The sequence below is a fragment of the Antedon mediterranea genome, chromosome 6, assembly GCF_964355755.1.
Source record: "Antedon mediterranea chromosome 6, ecAntMedi1.1, whole genome shotgun sequence".
Taxonomy (NCBI): domain Eukaryota; kingdom Metazoa; phylum Echinodermata; class Crinoidea; order Comatulida; family Antedonidae; genus Antedon; species Antedon mediterranea.
Genome location: NC_092675.1, coordinates 26,925,579 through 26,948,822, shown reverse-complemented (window position 1 = coordinate 26,948,822; position 23,244 = coordinate 26,925,579). Strand labels below are relative to the sequence as shown.

At 32.1% G+C, this 23,244-nt stretch overlaps 1 protein-coding gene across 1 annotated transcript in view; it reads right to left on the bottom strand.

Moving 5' to 3' along the window:
* LOC140051669 (A disintegrin and metalloproteinase with thrombospondin motifs 3-like) overlaps positions 1-22,870 on the bottom strand; it is a 28,346-nt gene extending 5,476 nt beyond the window's left edge. Inside the window, exons 1-14 of the mRNA XM_072096957.1 lie at positions 22,689-22,870; positions 14,267-14,321; positions 9,517-9,908; positions 9,173-9,317; positions 7,263-7,450; positions 7,074-7,157; positions 6,674-6,821; positions 6,044-6,149; positions 4,722-4,865; positions 3,922-4,072; positions 3,226-3,336; positions 2,895-3,028; positions 1,150-1,213; positions 186-285 (exon numbers count right to left, since the gene is read on the bottom strand). Coding sequence (XP_071953058.1) covers positions 186-285; positions 1,150-1,213; positions 2,895-3,028; positions 3,226-3,336; positions 3,922-4,072; positions 4,722-4,865; positions 6,044-6,149; positions 6,674-6,821; positions 7,074-7,157; positions 7,263-7,450; positions 9,173-9,317; positions 9,517-9,908; positions 14,267-14,321; positions 22,689-22,754 — 1,888 coding nt within the window. The 5' untranslated portion in view covers positions 22,755-22,870. The remainder of the gene's footprint in view (positions 1-185; positions 286-1,149; positions 1,214-2,894; positions 3,029-3,225; positions 3,337-3,921; positions 4,073-4,721; positions 4,866-6,043; positions 6,150-6,673; positions 6,822-7,073; positions 7,158-7,262; positions 7,451-9,172; positions 9,318-9,516; positions 9,909-14,266; positions 14,322-22,688) is intronic.
* Between the last annotated feature and the right edge of the window lie 374 nt (positions 22,871-23,244).

The window sequence follows — 23,244 nt, the reverse complement described above, 5'->3', positions numbered from 1 at the left end:
CAGTCGTCTTACCATTCACTCTTACCAAGAAAGAGTGATGTCATTGGAAATTTCACTCTTCCTTGATTAACCTGAGAAACAGCTTATACTCAAATTAGCTTCAGTGTTTAAAAAAAAATTACTTAGTGTATCTACCGTGAAATCAATCTACAATTTACTAAAGACATAAATAGTTGTAGGCCTACCATCTTCAAGTTGATGAGGTTTCCAATCCCCTTTAGTAATTTCGTTACCATATGATTCACAGTAAAGCGCCCTCATATCTTCAGCTTTACCTTTACATTTCTGAAATGTCAAAATCATGACAACGTCGTCAACGGAAACATCATAATTTATCATTTAGTATTTTTAACTAGTAGTCTACTTATTAATCTGTTATAAGTTCGAAAAATAATCTTATACATTTTATGTCTGCTAAGATTTTAAATACAGCTTAAACGTGGATATCATGTTACTAAAAATAAATTGCTGAATCGATCTCTAAACTTTGAAACTGATTTCAGATATAGCAATACCTAGTTATGATGAGCAGAATGGCTAACATTAAAACGTGGAGCACCCATGTTTTACCAAATGAAAGCAATAGATACGTACAACACTGAGCATCATCAGTTTTGATTCAGTAAACATAAACATGTTCAATTGCGAAATTCGCGAAAATGTTGAGCATTACAGTATGAACGAGCATTACAGTATGAACGAGCTTAATGAGATTATGCATAGGTCCGAGACCTGACTGTAACTATATACTTCTTGTATCCTTAAGTAAGGTTCTTTACTCTCCTTGCCTCGTCCTTCGGATAGGACGTAAATCCGTTGGTCCCGTGTGCATGATGCACTTGATACACTAGAAAATGTAAGGGATAGTTCCCGGTGTGCTGATCGCTTATTTGTCGTTGGTCCATAATCATAGCGGGCCTAGTAGTCCTCTCATGACAGCAATATCACATCTATGTATGACTCAAAAGTCTACACATTATAATTCTTAATTGAATGTTGAGTTTGAGTAGTTTAACTATAGCTGGTTATAGCCGGAATTGCAATCTTTCCTGGTTACACTACATTTATGTGCCTAACTGTGGACTATTGGAGGTTTAAAAATATATATTAATTTAAAAATCTGTAAGAGAATTACGTGTGAATGATTACCTCTTTGTTACAAACTTTGAATTCATCCATTTCGCCTTCACAGTATCTACCTCCATTTTCAGGCCTATAAATAAATTAGAAACCGTATTCAGTAATGTAATGAAGATTATTCCTTATTTTTTTTATATGTTGAATACACATTTTTTTTATACATAATGTTCCAAGTACAGCATAGAGTTTCATTTTCCCTACGGTAATTTGCATATATTCACAATTACCGTAAAATGTATGACTAACATATTCCAACCACTAATTGAAACGTTAACTAAAAGTTCAGCGTCTTGTAAAAAAAAAACCTCTTTAACGGAAAAGATAAGCGCCATGTATTTCTTACGTACGCTTAATTCCTACGGTGTGAACTTGCATAGAAATTCACGCCCACTGTCTGTTCTATTCTCACCTCTCGGCGGGCAAATTCAGGCTACTGCCCCTGCTAACCTAACATACAGTAGCACTCAAAGTCTGTTAGACAGTTCTTTTGAGAATTAAACAGGTATTCTACAAGGAGATTGGAAATGACCTATTTCCTTTAAACATTTAAACTTCTCCAATAGTATCGTTTCTACTGTGAGGCTACTTAGGAACTTTACGATGATCCTAATGTTTAATAAAGTCTATAGTCTATCTATGAAACAATTTTTATTTAAATATTTTTCGAAATAAGCTCTGATTTATTTTGACAAATATTATAATTCAAATTGCGTGACAAAATCACACTGAATTTAAATTATTGTTTTGATAAATATATAATTTAGGGGTTTTTTCCCCTCAAAATTGTATTGTTTACGATATGCACGTATAACAACAGTTAATGAAATAAGTTAATTAGGAATACTTTTCCAATTGAATATTCAGCAGACGGGATGCTAACATGACCTTTTGATACTTACTGTGTAATGTTATCGTTATGACTAAAATAAGGTATATACATGTATACACATACAATGTACAGACACGATGATTAGATTCCCGCCATTAATCTTTCAACAGAGTTATTCAATGACCAGACGTATTATTGTATAGAATTGCCTTTCTTTAATTCGAATATTAGTCTTGTTTGCATTTTATAATTAATAATGATATTAAACGTTGAAAGAAAACTAGGAATATCCTTGCGTGGTTAACCTATTTTCAAATCAAAACCAAGCAAAGCTAATATCATATTGTTAATTTAGCAATTAAAATAAGTGTATCTAAGCACAATTAACATTTAGTTTCTTCGTTAATTAAAGGTAGGCCTACATATGCTTATGAAATTAAATGAGACCAATCAGGAAGTATGCATTTGTGGGGAGAGATGGATTATATAAGTTAATAAACCTATTTTACATACACGCCTGAGATGAAAATATTTACTCATTGTAGGCCTATTTACTGAATTGTAAACAAACATCTTAAACATAAACAACAGACTCTCAAAAACATGCTTTATTAGTTTGTATCCTACAGAAATATGTAGGTACCAGTGTATTTGCATAATTAACAGGTTCTTTTGTAACTCGTTCACTGATTGGTCGATTTGAAAATTCAATATTGTGTGTTGTAGCTTGTGTGGTGACTCTTTAGTAAAAAACCATCGGTGTACAATTTACGTTTATAACCAACAGATACTTGCGCTTTTTGTCAACGAAGAGAAGTCTTTGATTTTAGAACTTGAATATGCCTACATGCTAACATAAAACATGGTATGGTAAGTACAAGAATTCGGTTGTTACTCACTAAAATGCATTAGCAATAATACCTACCTTGGATTTGAACATTCTCGAGTTCTGCTTGTAACACCGCCACCACACGGATATGAACATTGAGTCCATGGGCTCCAATCTGTCCAGCCTCCGTTTATTTGATTCATAAATGTACATTGACCTCCTTGACACCACTGTGAATAAACCATTCATATACATACAATAACATGTTGTCAATAGAAAATGTTGTTTCAATCACATTCAATTACTTTATGCTTAAACAGTAATTTAAATATAGGCTAACATGACACAGTGTGATTAATGTGTATATAACCTTTGACCCTAGGCCTATGGTTATTTTCGTTTTCATTCGATGTTACTATCGGCTTACCGCATCATCTGCGCATGAAGTACCGTCCAAAGCTGGTGAGTTTGCATGGTCATGCGCACAAAGTGTTGCATTTTCGGGATCAGAGCACATTAAGGTAAAACATGGATCAATCTATTGGATTATAAAACAAAGATGGTAGCAATTTATATAAATTAAATACACATTTTGTCATCATCAATATAGTAAAAACAAATATTCTTCTTGAATATCGGCCGATAAAAGTAAACATTTTTTATATAATTTGCTTTTTTAAATAGTGCATTGTAGAACAATCAACATTCACATTTTCCACTTGTGCGTGTGGAAAACAATGCATAATTGAATTGAATGGATATATTTAACAGTAAAATGTACCTCAGTAGTCTTCAGATTTTTTGGCAGAAATGTACATACACATACATCTAAAGGCTTGTCTACACTGTCATACTTTAGGTGTCAAAAAAAGGTGATGTATCCATATATGGACATGATGATGTCATATCACTAACATATTTAAGCATAGCACTGCCATATGGGCACGTCACATTATTTTGACACATAACATTTGATAGACAAGATTTAAGACTTTATAAACAAATTATATTTTAATATTAAGTATTAAGGTACGTTTACCTATTGGTTACAATATCTGTTTAATCCTAATCTTAAAATAATGTGAATATATGTTGGTATTTAAAAATAAAAACGGTGACGTACCCCGTACGATGGGATAGCCCATGGACACGCCCCAAACCTTTCATCGTGTATAAACCGACACTGATCTTCGAACGTATACAGGGAGCCTGGGTTTTCCACAGGTTCAAAGAAGTCTCCTTTAAATGGATCGTCCACTAAACATGGATACTTGCTGTAAAATAGAATAAAACGTTAGTACTGTGTATTTGGTGATAAATAATTGTCTGTCATTGAACCTAAGTTATGGAATAATTTACCTATTAATGTGCGTATAGCTCCAAGTGTACAATGTTTTTAAAAGTTGTTGAAGAGTTTTCTTTTCCCTATACTAAGGAATAATTTAGATGGTCTATTTGTCTTTTTATAGGCTACTGCTCTGATTAATGTTCAGCGCTTTGGTCTTCTTTTTTTTTTTTGGAAAAGTGCTTTATAAATTTATATAATATATTATGTACACGTAAGCCCCAGAACTACTTCCGTTAGGCTGCATATTTATTACAAATATAATCATAATTTTGACAAATCAACACACTTTTATTATTGAATAAAATTGTGTTTAAATTGTAATATTCCAATATAGACGAATTATATTCTAAAGGCAGACATAACATTTTGAAGAAATTTAAGCAAAAATCAGCGAATGGTATAACATTGCTTAATACAAAATTTAAATTGTATACAGTAGGCCTACAAGTCACAATAAACACAATGTCTAATCGTGAATAAAAAAGAATAATTTGACTATGTTGTATGCTTCTTTAATAAACTGATTTAAGCGTGGGAAATACAGGATACATTAAAACAGCACATGCGTCACTTACTCCATATTATCAGCAAGCTGATTATTGGTGCAATTTGACCAAAAATGGACATCATAGTTTGAAATAACAAGAGGCGCCATGATGCTGCCAGTTTCCGCCGCTTCTGAGCAGTTATTCTTTTCCGTGTCATGTCCAACTCCCAATCTTTAATAGCAGTGGGAAAAAACAGTTAGGCCTATTGTCCTATTTGAAACTGTATTTATATCGTTAAATTAGATATTTTTATAGTGATTTTAACTAATTAAACATTAACTAATTCTAGGTTTCATGTGCATTCTCTCATTCTATCTAAAATAATTATTTATCTGGACCTAATCACAAATATTGAGGCCTATATATTGTTTCATGACACACGGAAGACGCTGTATATCGCGAAATTAGTCAATCACAGAAAATTGTAAATTCAGTCGAAAGAATCGGTCACTTATAGTTGTAAATTGTACCTCCTCAGCTTTACTTGTTGTTTTTGACGTGAAAAGAAGTAGATAAGAAGCTTCAATATAGAGGTGTGTTACTTAGGTCTAGAAAACGGCATGTTAACCTAGTAAAATCAGTAGTAGTAGGTAATTGATTCCGAGTTCTATTTTTCTTTAATTTTTCACTTTCAGTGATGAAATTTACGCCTTAAATGTCACGCTTGGCACAATTTCATGAAGTTTACAGTATGTTAATTCGAATTTAAACGTATCAAATTATTCAGCAAGAATGATAAGGCATATATAATGCAGGACAATCATATTTTTGTATACTTTCTAATCATCATTAATTTCTCCAATTTCCGCATAGACGCCCACTAAGGATCGAATCACAACGACTAGCTGAAACTATGCATTATTCTAGAGAATTGTAACATATAAAAAAACATATTATTATAATGGTGCATACACATTAAGTCACATATCCTAGTAGATTGTTACACTACAGAGATTACAATGCATAATTTAGTCGGTGTTTCAATATTTCAACTTTCATCATTGTTTTGCAAACGTATCGTTCGTTCGTCGTCGTTATATTATCTTGTTTCGTTAATTTACTTTATTATGAGCAGGTAATTCATTTGATTTTTGTAACAATTACTTTGAGCTTGAAGCCCTATATGAACATTGCACTTTTTGATTGACATTAAAAAAAAATGTCCTCCTTCAATCTGTTTATCCTCAATAATGGACGTAACATAACGTACGGCAGGATTTCAGACAACACAAGTGTTATTATGATTTATAATTACATTTTACTCCAGACTTTATCATTCAAAACAATTCACAACAATTGGCAAAAATACAATTGATAATTAGAACTAAAATAGAAGCTGGTAAACTTACAAGTGAGAGAGTTCATGCGCTACTATGTACGCTGATGGAAGACCCTGGTCACGTACCACTACGCAGTTTTGTTTCTTTTTGCACATTCCACTCACGAGTGCGATTCCTGTAGAAAAAAACAGAAGCCAACACAAACAGTGCGGTATTTGAATAAAGTAGCAAGTAATGTAATGTTTTCTATGGGAGACAATTCTGAAATTTGGCTGCGCTAATAAGTCTACATACACTGATGAGCCAAAATATGAAGTTGATAAAAAACTAGAACCCTGCGGGGACCGGGGTTCATATGGTTTTCTTCGTATGCATTGATTGATCAATTGATGATGTAGGCTTACTCTAATGATGACAGTTTAACATCTTACAGGATAGGCCTGCACGATATGTATTATCACTTTTGGAAATACAAACGTAACATTCTTTTTCTTGACGGTAAAACAGACAACAACACATTAAAGCATGGGGTATTGCATATTAGGGATCATACACTTCAGATTCAATAATTGAATATTGTATTGTAGCCTACAAGAGAGGCCAATCATTGTAATGAAATATATCATAGAATGCTTTGTAAGGGTAGACATTTAATGAAGATACATGACTGAGCTTTACATTGAAAATCAGTATTCGTACCAGCTTTGTCCATGCTTCGTCTCGTAAGGAATACTAAAGCATCGAAATGATCAGGATCAGCATCGTCATCAACGTGTTGCTTGGAGAACCACTCGCATATCTGCCGTCTGCTGATATTTGGATTGTCGTCATCAATCAACTGATCTGACTGTGGGTTAAAATTTTCAAGATAAGTACTGGGACAGAGATCTGAAAATGTCCATATACATAATCTCAAGACGTCAGGCATAGTTTTGTAAAATATTACTATCCAGTGCATGTTGTTGAACGTCTTACTGTAGGAAAAGCACAGTTTTCTAGTGTTACTGGCATTATTTACATCCTTGAAACTGCCAGGAATTTCTTGTCGCTGACAGAAACAGTAGGTGAAACATTTCGTTTAAATATGAAAACTATTTACCTGTTTCTTATTGAGGAATGTCATTCTGGAAACTACCACATGAATGTCAGCTCTCAACGAATCATGTTGAAACGATTCGTGGACCTAGAAAAACATAAATTAAATCTCCCCATTACTTTTGATCATTCAGTAAATAGCTCATAGTTTTTAGTGGTCGGTCAATTTCAGTGTAAATAGACAGAATCTTACAATATCCATCATCGTTAGATAGTACTGCTCGGCTCCCTCTCCACCGTACATTTCAATGACTGTGTTGTCACCAACAACGTACGTTTCTATAGAATACTGTTGATCATATGAGATTGCTCTCTTTCTTCTATTGTTGTTATCTAAAAACGCCTCTACTGGACCTATCATGTCGTCTTGAAGGTTGACACCTAAAGGGGTAGAAATAGGATATGGTAGAGGGTTGCACCATGGAGCTATACAATTAGTTTTAATGTTATAGCTTCATGGTTGCATCTACTCGACTCTAAAGCTGTCATTAGATAAAGTCTAACTGACTATTGCAAGTCATCTATATACGGCCGTATTAAAGTTAAATTATTAAACACGATCTGTCAGTAGGTTAATATCTATCAGTATAAGGTGCAATATGTTACATCAATCAATTGATCCCCCGGCAACGCTCTTGTGTTTAAATACGCAGAGCGTCAACACCGGCACATTGTATTTTGCAGTACAGTGTAATTGGTGCTTTACAGTCATGTGATCCCCCAGAAAGACAAAATTACATCCTCCAGTCACTAGTCTAGTTACAAGCAAACAAAGTTTGTGTAAAAGTTTGCTAGTGTAGATTTGCTTTGATTTGTAGCTCCATTATACATAATCATTATGTAGGCCTATAACGAAGTAAAGTAAACATAACAAATTACATGATTCAAAATGCGTAATTGTTTGTACAAACCGGACTGCTGTTGAAAAGGAGGAAACAGGGGCTGACATAATTTCCAAGGGGAGCGTGAATCAAAACGCAAAATATATGTATAAGGAAATAGGTCTCCAATTATTACATGACGTAATTTAGTTTTTACAATCCAGTTCTAGTATCACGTGACCGATAATAAAGGAAATTAAAGTCTCATCAGCGCCACTGTTATTACGTGAAATGTATTACATAAGTATTTGTAATACTTTATGGGGGTTTAAATAAATTTAATACAATAACTTTAGTCTTACGAAGACGTTATAATTTTAGCTGACAATTGTAAAATACCGTGGGTGTAGTGCCTCTATATCCCTAGTTGGTTAATAATTATCTTGTAGTTTAGCTTGATGAATGTAATTTAGTGTATAGCAAATATTCTTTTCGTTTACAAGGAATTTGAAAGTATTTCCGTCATTCGTTTAAATAGTTACAAACTGTATTTTGGCCTCCTCCAAATACAAAGCAGTAGTTTGAATGATAATTGTAACAACATTAGGTAACATGCATTATTGTTTAAAAATTTAGATTAGGATTCGTTACCTTTGTTCACTGGTGGCTTCGCGGTAGATCGTTATTTCTTATGATATGTTCAATAATAAAATGTATGGATAACCTTCAATTGTATGTTATCTTATCATTAAATTGTATGGGATATCATTTATTTCCTTAATAAAAGTTAACATAACATACATACTTTACTTGACATTTTCAAAAACGTTATAGGCCTAGTGTGATCATGCATTATTAGAACGTGTATACAACACATTGATCAGCATCATTTCCCATGACTTATTAATGGATTTATTACATGTTATAGTCAGCATGAGGTAGCGATGTTGAATTCTCTCTTGTTTATAACGGTTAATAAAAATTTACAGGGGTTAAATAGTGTGAATAGTTAAAATTTAAAAAAATAGAAGATATTTGACATAATTTTAGTTTTAGTGTAGGCATACAATACACCGTATACAATAGAAACCGTTTCACTTTTGTCTGTGGAACAAACGAGAAGAAATAATATGCTTTAACACTTGGGTAGCATCTCTCTTCAGGGATACCCCTATTAAGTTAATTAGATGTGTTTAGTTGATTGAAACTAAGGACTTGGCTTTCCCTCGTTGTTCCATGTTCTGTTATTGTTACGTATCATTAGTTATTGTTACGTACTCACCTAACGTTATACCATCTTGATCCGCCTGTGCAGATTCTTTAATATCTGATTTCTTATAAAACACGTGATACTGATCTTCTTCATGTCCATCGACATCCAACGGTTCGATGAGATGATGTTGTTTATCCATATAAATCCAACCCATCTAGTACATTAAATTGGGAAATTATATTTTTTGAGCCGCATTAATTTTATTAATTTATAAAGAGATAATCATGCATATTGAAAATTAAGAACTAGTAAAAGTTGAAACTGTTGGTTGGAAAACTATTGTGTTATAGTCAGCAAACATGAAAGTTTATTAAATGGGCTAACTTTCTATTGGGTTTAGAAAATGTACCTACCATGCCATTGCAAATACTAATTGAAACTCGGGAATGTTGATCGCCAGGTACGTTTCCATTAAAATGGCACTTTCTCCTCACAAGCTTAGATGACGAGGTACCATCTTCTCTGAAAATGTTAACTTTAGTTCCAGGTACAACCAACCGGTCATTCCCAGTTACATTTAAAACTAACTCCTCTTCGTGCCTGGTAGAATTTAGGTTGAAATGAAATTGTTCAAAATCTTCAACGTCACGTGGTTTACGCTTTTTAAGTTTACCAGTAACCTTTTTGTACTCATGTTTTCCTCTTTTAAATTCAGCATTTAATAATTTTGATATATATTTTCCCTCTGACGTTGATCGGTAAGGTTTGATTATTAAGTAGTCTCGTAGTTGTGAGTTTAAAATCGCTGAAAGAAAAGTTTTCCGCAAGTAAAAATCATTATGCGGAAACAATTGGATGGCAATATAAAACATTTACAGCAAGTTGTCAAATTATGTACTTCAAATAAAAATTTTGTATGCTTTCAGTGCACATGACACATACATTCATAATAGTAAACAGTATATTCTAGACAACTTAATATTTGTAAAATATTGGCACATACTGCGCTCATAAATTATTACAGAACTGTAAATGACGCGGGGCAGATAAACAGAACAATAAATAAAAAAATCATGGTAACACCAAAATAAAGAGATATAATTCGACATTTCTACGTATTTGATCATTTGTTGAGAATCTGATGAGCTTAACTCATGTTTTGCATATACACATTATCTACAACTGATTTACTTGTCACGTGCGCTAAAAGCATACAACATTTTGACAGTGGTCAATTCAAATAAGATTTCTCAGTCCAATCAAATTCTTTAAAATAATATCGATCGAATATGTGTTCATTCTTGGAGTTAACCACTTGTATTAGTTTGTCTGAAATTATGCAGTGGTAATAGTAACATTATCAACACGTTTTATCATTTATTATTTTATTGTCTTAAAAGATCATAATGTGCCAAGAAAGACCACAATTGCTTCCATCTACTTAATATGCTATCTATGTTAAATAAAATTGTATCAAAATGTTATGCTTATATTATTGCATATTTTGTTCAGAAACGTTGAATGTTTTATACAAGCTTAACATAAAATAAATGTCATTTTGAAACAATACGCCATCAGACATAAGTAATGTTGGTTAATGTTTTCATAGTCACTGACCTCTAACCATAAAGTTGAACAGAGAAATGAAAGTTGAAAATTCATAAATCATTTTATTTCTCAGGCAATTCAATTAAAACTTAAACAAGCACTCCAAGTTGGTACGGTAACGACAAACCTAAACATCAACACAATTTTTTATTGTATCAACAACTTTTCCTGAATCCTTCATTCAAATTATTTACTCATATTTCGGTAATTTTCAAATGTATTCCTAAAAGGAATAAACCGACCTTTAAACTAATCCTGGTGTAGACTATACATATTTATTAAGTTAGTATTTTGTAAGTGAAATATTAAATAAAGACAATATATAGGCGTGTGCTCTTTCAATTAAATTCGGTTCTTTAAAATGGAAACTTTGAAAAAATGACTAAAAACTCTAACTCAAAACGTTAACCAATGTAGAAAATGTTAAAATAAGAACATCGAAGAGTTCAACAAACTATAAGAAACATTATTGTATTACTATGCTAGCCACGGATCAATTTCATGTTTGAAACATTGTGCCCTATTAAACGTAAGTATATTTTGTAAGTGACCAGTTAAATAAAGTCTAAAAAGCGCAAGGGGACCAAGATATAAGCACACTCTGGTCCCAAGAGCACGATAATCATTCATTGTTTTTCTCAGAAAACCTTATTTCAGAAATGTACTTTACGAAACTTTAAGCATGGAATTGGATGAGTATCAAGATATAGATGTTGAAAACAACATAACAAAAAAGAAAGAGCACGTAAGTTTGATTTTGCAGCATATTTTGGATACATTCCATGCATGATTTTCTATGTTATCTGAACTTGACAGGTACGCAAAAGCAACGCAACAGAGGTTACGATTACAGACTATATGAGTACAGCACGTTCCTCTGCTTTATACGTCCTTAGTCCAAGGGACTTCGACTCTTAATTCACAGGCAACAGAGGTCTGTTTGTGACAACAGATAATATTATTTTAGGCTTGTGTTTTATAGTATCGACTGCAAGGAATGGATAGATATGATGGTAAAGATAAGATTTGTATCAGTGGCAATTCAGACATCTTCACAATCTACTCCTAATCTCAGAGCATTTTCAAAGTATATAGGTCTGGTAATCATAGAGGGATTTGGGAAAATGATAACAACATTAAAAAAAACTTTGAATCACTTAAAGGGACATATGTTAAAGGGCCTAATCGTAATAGTGAAGTCACAACATAGTTACGCTCACTCCTTGCCTTTAAGAAAATATATTTTAAGAACAGAAATATCTGTGCAGCAAGATATAATAATTATATAATTATCATGTTTTAGTTATTATTCTTTTTTATTAGTAATCATTAAAATTATTTATGATAATGAAATGTTTAGAATTAAATTTTAACGAATTATGGCATGAAATACGACGGGTAGGACTCCTAGTTTAGAGTATGTATGTTGAGTGGTGGTAAATGGGGGTGAGCAACCAACAGGGCATAAGGCTTAGATTTTAGATTTTGCAACCTCAACACAAACGGTTATTATGTGCCTAATTTGAGTATGCTATCATCTAGGCATCAATCTCAAATAGATAAATATAATTATGATCAAATGAAATGTCTCTATGTATAAAATAACTATCCTTTTTTGTATACACATACAAATACCGTATATTTTTTTTCCATTCCAAGTGACGCATTCGATAGCGAAAATAAAAACGCCAGATATACAGTTTACGGTATTATTGCGATTTGTCGTGTTTGGCTTTTTGAGCTCTATAATTCGATTTACATAATCCTACTAATTGTCTGTCGATTTCCGCACTTAACGTTCATAATGTAACTCGCCAAAACTTGATGTACGCATGCATTCTGTCAAATCATCTTCCGCACTTCGTGGCAATTTATGTTTTTAAGAGAATGTCACAATTATGGTTCCCTCTGAGAGATCAAATAATATTAAATATTTCAGTCTTTCGGGAGGAAGGGGCGCTCACAAAAATTCATCTTCCTCTTTTCCTGTTAAGAAGTACTCTTCATCACGTTTGGACACATACTGTACCGGTCGTTAAAATGTTGTTTTTAACTCCATTTTTTAAAAAATTGAAAATAATCTTATATTTTAAATAAAAAAGAATAATTTGAAAAAAAACATTTATTTATAATCGTTTTAAACATTATTGAATTGTTTGTTTGTTCCTAGCTTTTTTAACTACTGGACACCTGGATAGGGCGATGTAATGGGGGTGGGGGAGGGTGGTGTATGTTAAGCTTTGTATACACCATAAAACTAGTTTGACAAAAATGTGTGATGTACCCAACTATGATAGTGATATGACATCATCATGTCCATATATGGGCACATAACATTGTTTTGTCACATAACGTTTGATAGAGTAGACAGAGCTTAAAAAACCCGAGAAAAAAAAAACCAATAACTTCAATAACAAATGTGTGAATACAAAATATACTATGTGGAAATAAAATATATTGCATAGACGATTCATTTTCACTTGTGAACATGACTAAAGTACAAATTTCAAGTGATGTTTTTCTGGCACTTATCGAATTGAATTCTTAAACCAACCAAAGGGAGTAATTTGACATATTAATGAATAATGTAGTTTAAAGTCCCTGAAGAATGACCGTTTTATTATCATTAAAAGGTTGTAGTTATAATAATAATGTTTAATAGTTCCGAGTTATGGACATCAACAACAATGACGTCATGAAATGTAGAAATAGATCCCATTGGCTGGGCGTTACAGTTCGTTGTACGCACCAGATATGGGAACAGTCTCCTCTCGCCTCTTGACACGACAGCCCTGGATATTTAGGCTTTACAGAAACTACATCATGAAAACATTTTATAAATCATGATTATAACTTTTAATAAATTTCCTAGAACCCGTTTTTTAAATGAAATTTATATGAAATATAAACGTTTTATCTACATTATTTGCGATAAGATTTATAAGTATTTACATTTTATGTAAATCCCTTATCGTAAATTAGTCATTTTTATCTGCAGAAAATTGTTTATAAAATACCTTAAATGGATATAAGAATCTTGGTTAAGCATAACCTGAAAACACACACGATTTTTTGTTTTTCATATAATTTAATTGAAATCCTTGGGGAAGCATGCGGGTAATCGAAATGAGACATGTTAGTTAAATTGTCTACTGACAGATTTCAAAATGATTGACTGCATCACATGGTATATCATCAAACATTTATATTTTATTTAAATACAAGTTAGGAATATTTAAAATGTTTAAGTTTGATACTATCAAGACGCAACCTAAGGGCGTACGTGCAACGTTATTTAACCAATCACAACAGTTTCGAATGATCTATTGCTCTTTATTGGTCAAATGTTTTATTTAAGATGTACCTAAAATTAAAAGTTTTGGGATTCTTTACACGGATTGCTTTAAATTAACTATTACTGTACGAACAAATGAACATGCAATGGTCAATTATCCAACAAATACCAATTATGAAATTCTCTCCATACTCACACGCACACACATAAATTATATTTATTTCTTTAGAAACTCATTATTAATAATTACAAATACTTACATTTCACTTGTTTGATGTTCTTTTTCTTAGAGTTACTATTCTTCTTTCCTTCAATCTAGAATAAAAATATATTTAATGTTTTATATAACGTTAACCTTACTATTGAAATTGATTTTGATCAATGAGTAAAGCACAGGTAGTAACTTTAGATAGCTGGTAGCTTTACACAGGTGGTCGCATACTACATGCTAGTAGCCAAAATCTGGTAATGTATGGCAATGGTTGCCTAACTTCTCTACCTCGTCTTTATCAAACACATTCTATTTGCATATATCACAGGTGGTTACATTGTGAACGTAAAATGTAATTTTTTTTTTCGAAATCAATAATTTGTTCCTAAAAAAAGGAAAATGTAATATTAACCAAAAGAAAACAAATATTGCGGATCAGAGATAATAATCAGAAATCAAATAATAATAAGAAACAATCTTTAGTAAGGTATGTTTCTCAAATAAATATTTTGTTGGGTGTTTTAGACTTACTTCTGGATTTCACTTAACCTATCACACAGTAGGTTCTTGTTGACTGGCTAGATTTATTTAACCAGACATTGGGAATTAATAATAAATTGGACAATGAACTTTCGGATTCGTTTCTACGAACATCCGGGTGTTTTTCCCCCTCAAAATAGCAAATCCACTATTTTACTTCAGATTAAACTGTAAATGTGGGATACTTTTTACTAATTCTTTAAAAACATAAATATTACGTGTTTTAACAATGAGGAACGTCTTCAAGTTGTTTTCAAGTCATCAATCAATGAGACAAAAATGGTAATTGTTTAATTGCTCAGATTATCAACAATAATATTGATGATATTTGGTATTAATTTGGAATTACACTGTACATTACAATTACAGCTGATATTGGTTAGACGGGAGATTCGCTGTACACACAGCTCCTTGTTTGGCTAAACCGGCAGTTGATAAGGAGGTGAATTTCCTTCCACAGCTGGGCAGACGATCTCTCGTGTCTATTAAGTAGTGAATCCCATTTATCACAAACAAGTTAAAATACAACAATACAGTAATAATTTTCCGTTTCTGTAATATGTTTTTAGTCGCGTGGACGCGACTCTATAGTTCACTATGTCGGTCTGTCTGTCGGTCTGTCGGTCTGTCGGTCTGTCTGTCGGTATGTTGATCTGTCTGTCGGTCCGGTATCACAATGCGTTTTATCGCTTTCTGACCTTATCTTGATATCAGTTTAATTAATTAATTATATTCCTTATGGCCAGGAATCGATGTGGTTATGTTTTCACGGTGCGCAATAAAAAATTACGCGGTCTACGCACGATTTAACAAAATCACGTTTGTAATCATACGGTATCTTCACAACCATGAATCACAATTAAATAAAATTTGGTACTCATAAATTTCAGGGCATAAATCATATAGCAATACAATTACGTGCGTAGTGCATGTATCGCATGCGTACGCGCGCTTAAAATTTTCAAAATTTATTTTCGATGAAATAAGAGTACGTTTCAGGAAATTTTAAGCGTTTACAAAATTGCAATGAGCGCGCAGATTTTTGCGCGCGCACTGCGCGTTAAATGTTATTGCGCGCTCTTTTTGCCCGATTTCTGTTTTCTTGACTTACTTTTCAACTCGAAATTACGTTATACGAGCACGTCAAAAGTGACAGGCTACGCACGTGTAAATTAAAAAAATATAAATGGTTTTAAACATTTCAACATTTTTAAACATGTTCAGTAATTTCGGTCAGTTGGTAGGTTGGTCGGTCGGTCGGTAAACACTAATGAGCACGCGACTGCAGCCATCTATATGGCCTTGTTTTTTTTATCTTAGGTAAATTTGTTATTTCCATACATAAGTTCCTTATCTGTTTACATACATTTTCATTTCAGTACACCTTGCATATTATTCTATTAACTATGTTTGGTTTTATCATCTCCGTTTCTAATTTGTTTATTTGCGCGGACTTTTTTGATGAAAAGCATGCCAGTAGAAAGAGCTACATTTCGCACTTTTCACAACGAAAGCCGTTTTGTTATGTAATGTAAAATGATTGAAAATTGATACTGTCGTCTGTGCAATTAAGACGCGCATGGGCATAGAACGTGTATCATAATTATTCTGGTTCGAACTCACGTTAGTTATAATCTAATAAATATCTTTGAGGATAAAAGTGACCAAGACGACCAAGATACCTAAAATGTACAACGTGTAGGATAAATAAATTTGAACTTTCCACTAACAGGTTATGTTATGTTATTTTCTAACCCAATCTAAGTAGGATATACTATATTGGCCTGTTATGTATCAGTGATTATGACCGCCTCAGTAACTTGCTTTTATCGTCACTTTACAAATACTAAGGCGTAGGTAGATCTAATTAAACACAACGTCCACATGACATTACATTACTCATTCAGCAACATTAAAACGTTATCAATTTACTAATATACAGTACTGAATTATGAAACATTATTTGTGAACATTCACAGACGTTTATCATTAACATTAGGTCATGTTCACACGCGTAATTAATTATATTCCAATCTTAAAACTATTATGGTTGAAGTTATAAGTGTAATATCACTCTCACTTCAGGACACTTTTCCGCAAAGATTTTAGACACATTAACTGTAAACAATTTTGACATAAACAAGAGTAATCAGTAATTTATTAAAAACTGTCAGAATGCAGTATTATATATGTTAATGTATTTACATCAAAGCATTTTATTTTTTAACCGTTACTAATTATAATTAATATCGTAGGGTTTATGCGGAAAATATTTTTTTTTTATTTCTTCAACAACGTCGAACTTTGTAACTTCAAATTATTCATATTATTGTATCTATAGGCCATTTTGAACTTAACCTCATATATTACTATTATCAAATTGATATCACATACTAAATTTAAATTATACTGACTAAATAGAATATACCAACCGCATTTTATTTCAATCGATTAACAAATTATAGTACACTTAAGCCTCTGTTTATTCTTTTAGTTTAAATGTTGGTTTTTCATAACTCAATAGGTTTCAATTTGATACACACAGAAAATCCTAAGTTGCTAATAAGACCAAACAATACGGTAACATTTTGAAAAGCAGATTTCTGTCAATCAAAGTTGCGTGTGTGTTTTTTTAGTCGCGTGCGCGTTCAAACGCGACTCTACAGCTCAATATATCGGTCGGTCGGTCGGTCGGTCGGTTGGTTGGTCAGTTGGTCGGTCGGTCGGTAAACACTTTCTCAAATTTGCGCATACGACGGCAGCCATGATGTATATGGCCTTTTTAAATCTATCTTAAAAGTAGCAAATCTTTATTAACTTATTTCACGGCGATCCACTGCTTCACCGTTGAAGAAAAACAAACATAGTAAGCTCGGAACTAGCCTTTAATAAACATATATCGGCTTCGGATAAAATAACCTAATACCAGTAGTGATTATGAAATAATGAAATGCTAATCTTAAAACGATATACAACAAAAATGTAGGCCTACTATTGGTTGTTTATGTGTTAAGAAATACTATTTGAAATGTGTAGTCTAGGCTTTCAGAGCCATGTTCTAATATGATATATCCGAAAAATATAAATTTGAAATTAAAATGTTTATTAAGTGAAGTGAAAACTTCAAACGTCATTTCCAGTGTTATTTATAAATAATTTTTTTTCAACTTTTAACATTTAACTTAATATTAAAAATAATCACACATTAAGTAGATATAAATTTGAGTTCAGAATATCAATGGGAAAGTACTACTTAATCCGTATTATTCATAGACCCATGTTTTGAAATTTCGACCGTCTGTAATTTATTTATTAATTTTCACTTAAACACAGCGGGTCATAGTAATTTGGTGTTATTACTTGTTGGGTTCTTAGGAGGTGTCTAATAAGTAATGAATTAGCCACAGTTGGTAAACTCTGATATTTTAGCACAAAAAAATCTAAAATGTTAAAATATGAATTGTGTTAAGAATGTATGCTAAAATGATTAAATTTAAGAAATGAATATGTTTAAGAAAATGAATACATAGGCCTATGTGTTAAGAACTTAACATTTAAAGAGATGTACTGTATACGTTAATTAGTTATGAATATTATGAAATCAATATGTTTTTAGTAATCAAAGAAAAAAAAACACCGATATTTTATTCCGTAATACTTTATACCCGTGTTACATGTTCATAATTAATAATTTTACTTTTACGCCACAATAATAATAATGTATTTTTTTATGTTTTACAATGTTCTGTTTCTTTCTGAAGAACTTGACTTTGAGTTTAACAAATGATGCATGTACCATTTCGAAAATTTACTACAAAAAATAGATAGTGACGGTGCAGTATCAGCTGAAATACAAATTTCAATAAGACAATAACAATTATAACAACATATCTAGTTGATAATGTTTCTATGTGATTGGAAATAAGATTTGCTTTGTATTTTTTATTTCATACCGTATCCAAAAGCAAGAAACTCACCAAAGAAGATAGATAGAAGTCCATGGATAAACTCAAATATCGGGATTACAAACGTAACATGAGTTAAACCTTTGCCTCTATGTCAGAATTGAACCCCTGGATATTGGGATTGGAAGGTAAGCACATACATGAACCATTACAATGAAAGGACATTGTCTAAAATATACGGATAATTTTTGTCTATTTTATTATGTAAGAAAGAGAAGAAAGACAAATATCCTGTATATACTGTAGTACACGTAATAGATAGACACGTCATGACATCTACATTTCGTTAGCCATATCTGTCTTAATTTTAAAATGAATATTTTTTTTTATCCGATCCGATTACATCTCGCTGAACTCAAAACCGATCAGCTCATCTGTCATTCATTGAATAACCTATAGAATAAAATCATAAAACGTACTTTTCTTCCAATTTCCCTTTGGCACAATCTTTCTTCATAAAGTTAAGATTACATTTAAGTTTATGCTATTTATATAAACTAAAAAACATACAATTTGGATATGAAGTTATATTCATACACCTTTTAGTATACTTTATAATTAATTTAACCTGTATATCAGTTTGACTTAAGGAATATGTTTTCTTATTATATCATTTAGAAAACGTTCAGAATATAATTTGTACTAGGCATATACTAACTATAAACATGTTCAACTAAAAACGAAAACCTATATCATTTTTTTTAACTGGCATGTGTTACATTTATTTGATGGTAAATGTGTCTCTAATGATTAACACACTAATTTACTTTCGTTATATTAACCATAGCAGAATCAGAAGGAAAAAAATTAAATATTTTAAGAATATTGTTTTTAAAACAGAGTGATTCGACCTAATGTGGAACAGATTTGAATACATCAACCGTGTTTATATACCTGTATTATTAGATTTTTTGTAAGTTTGGAACAAAGGCTTAGACCACTCCAAATTAGTAGACTAGACGATAAGATGAAAAGTCTGTTTGCTGAATCTGGGGATTGCGCTCATACTCAACGTTGCGTTGCATTGTTAAATCGAAAGTTAAATGATTTAAAAATAAGCCTGTATCTTATGCAATCTGAAGGCTTATGCATATATTATAAAGGTATTTTCTCGTGTTGTATCATGTTTTGCGACAATAAACAGCCTGAAGTATCGTATCTGCTGACGACTAACCAGTTATTTCAAAACCTGCGTATTGTCTTGTTAGAGTCTCTTATAGACATAATTACCATACGAGAAAAGAACAATGTAAAGCAAACTACCTTGTCAGTATTTCCACATTTTGTTTAACTCATTATATATCAGACTGCCCTGATTTCATTGATAATAATAATAATAATAATAATAATAACAGGATTTTTATAGCGCACACATACCACTCAAGAGTGCTCAAGGCGCATTAAAAAAAATAAAAACAAATCATACAAATGCCTGACAAATAAAATGCAATTTCTTTAGAGGGTCCCCATCCGTTCTCGTTCTGTCGCGGTCCCGGACCCCTACCTAGGTGACCAAACAAAGGAGCAGGATACACATTTGCCTTGCCACAGACGACCGGGTGCTCAGAGACAACAACCAAGACAGAGGCACCCCAAAGATAATGCTGGTCAGGAAAAAGTATACTATAAAATTCAAGAACTTTAAGAAACCTCATGATTTCCATATGCCTTAATGAATAAATGTGTTGACCAATTATCGCTAACTTTGGTGGTTACATGTAACCAATTTACCCAGGTAAATTTATATCCTGCTCTTTCTGAATCAAGATTTTTCAGTACTGCAGTTGAACATTTCATGGTTATAACACCTAGATTCATAGTCATTTGATTGGATGATCGTGGGCCATAGACTCGTGAAAATAGAGCATTTAATTCCATGACAATATTATTTTCACCATGTAGACTGTGGAGCTGTATAGCTTGGTTGTTATTGTGATTGCCTTCCAATCCCAATGTCCAGGGTCCAATCCTGACCTAGTGACAGGATTTTAACGACACGACTTTTTTTAACTCCACTCGCTGAGCCTCAAATGAGACGACAGACGACAATTAATTATAAACAAAAGTGTATCCATCTGTAATTGGCGAGTTTCTCATTGTTTGATGCGTTATGAAATAAAACCAATAGATAAAAAAAAATAGGAACCTTTCACTTCATGAAATTATTTGCACCATCGCACTCATAAACATTCATTATTCTGTATCTTACAATGGGGTCTTACAATTTTCCTCTTCCGTTGTATCCTTTAAAGATGTATTGTCCTCCCAAAATTTGAAAAATGATAATTAATTAAATCAGACTTTTAATAGGTTATTTTTTAGTTTTCATATAGTTAATCCCCTTCCGTAAAAAAAAAACGTTTACCATGTAAAATGACAAAATAAATGGTCAAATTCAACCAAAAATCCATTGGCTGGCAGCCAATTTGACCATATTTTTCTTTAAATTACAGTTTTTTTCAGATAGGCCTATATACATTTATTTTAAACTAATATGTTATATTAAAATTGCATATTCAACAATAATTGTGTTCAGAATAATTTGTTCAGGGGGACAATACATCTTTAATATTTGGTTTTTAACAAAGTGATTGAACTGATGAACTGGATAAAATGGAAGCAATTCATTATCAAACATATTAACAACAATTAGTTAATTCTAAGGTGGCAATCTGTTCACAGGAAACGTACTTAAAGACCATCTACATAAACACAAGTTGTTAGTATAGCAAGTCTTTGGGAGTGGAGTTTGCCTGTATATCAAAATAAAATAATTTTTCTAAATCTTGACAATATAAGGTTACCATGTGTGTGGATGATGCATTGAGTATAAAATGTTAGGGTTGTCATATTTTAATCATAATTAACAGTAGAAGGATATACTTATTTTAGTCTGAAAACTATAATTGAGATACTTAAAGCATTAGAAGTATTGAAGGCTGTGATATCAATATTAATAGATATGCAAATATACATTAATAATTATAATAACAATTTGAAAAAAAAAAATCTTTAAATATGAAAAAAATGTAAATAATCTTTAAATATTTTGTTTAGAACGATAAATTATTTAAGTTAGTGTAGGATTAACTGATTGTGATTAATGTTTTCAAGTTAAAAAAAAACTTTTAGCAATACATACAACGTTTGAATATTCTTGTTATTCTTCAATCTAGGCCTTTAACAATGTCAATCAAATTGAAGGCCCAGGAAAGAGTGTAATTCGTTTTCCCGGGGCATGATCTTCCCGGTAAGCTTTTGCATTAAAAAAAATAAGCCATGGAAAATGAAAACAATAACATCTAGCAAGATTGAATTCACTTTTCGATAAAACAAATGTAATCGTATCACTCGATCTCGTACAATACAATAGCATTGCAATACGTTGCAATATCACATCGAAACAGTCTTTCCACGTGGAACTCAATCAGTTCCGTGATGATATGTATCGGAAATAATTCATTATTAAATAAATGGTAATAAAAAGGATGTGATGATGGAGTATGTATATTGCTAATTATCATAAATATGTAATGTTTGTTGCACACTAATTATTACTAATTGACCACATTAGCAACAAGGTGGAATAGAAGGATTTCTCTTACGATTTTTTTGCATGCTAACATTTCGAAAATGTACCGGTACACAAGTATTACTGGCGGTGCATTCTCAAGTAAAATACATTGTAACAATGGTCTGTATAATACTTGGGAGATTGAATCTCTTGAACGACTTTTTGATACTCACAGATCTCCTCACCTTCGCCGTTTTCAAAATAATAAATTCAATCTCCACTCCGGGGTAGTTAGAGATATATGCCTGTGTTATATGTTTTAATAAGAAAAACTTAAGTGTTATCTGTGTGTCATTGCTTTAATTAAGTGTATCCACTATTTTTAATAATTATTGTAAAGGAAGTTAAAATACTGGCCTACCTTTCAGGTGACAAACAATATAAAAACTTACCGTTCCGAAGAAAAACAAAGCGCAAACAACTAAAGTGTATAGCATCCATTTTGAAACCGCCATCATTCTTTTTTCAAATATAGCAATCACTTAAATTTTTCTTTACAGGATTGATATCATGCCAACAGGAATTCTCTGCAAATACAAACCTCGATAAACGGCTAAAAAGTCATTCCTTTAGCGATGAGACAAAAAGTATGTTTGCGCTTGTCTGAAGTTAGTGTTTTTAATCCATACATGCTAAATGCCCATGGTACTTTCATTTCCTATCACACTATAAGCTTGCCAAACGAAGGCTTTGCTAAGATGTTGAAACGTCTCGGAAGAACTTAACGACCTTTAACAAATTCAAGAGTTTCTTCAAAAACTTTTGCGAGGGCGCTATTTAAATAAACGAAATCATAATGGAAAAGGTGATTAGGCCTACTTCAGTTTTGTATACTATTTATTTATTATTCGTTATTAACATCGTTTTTACTTTGGTGAGTTCAATCCCAAGTTGTTGGAGAAAAATTAATGAAGAAGATGTTGATGGCAATGCTAATAATGATAATGT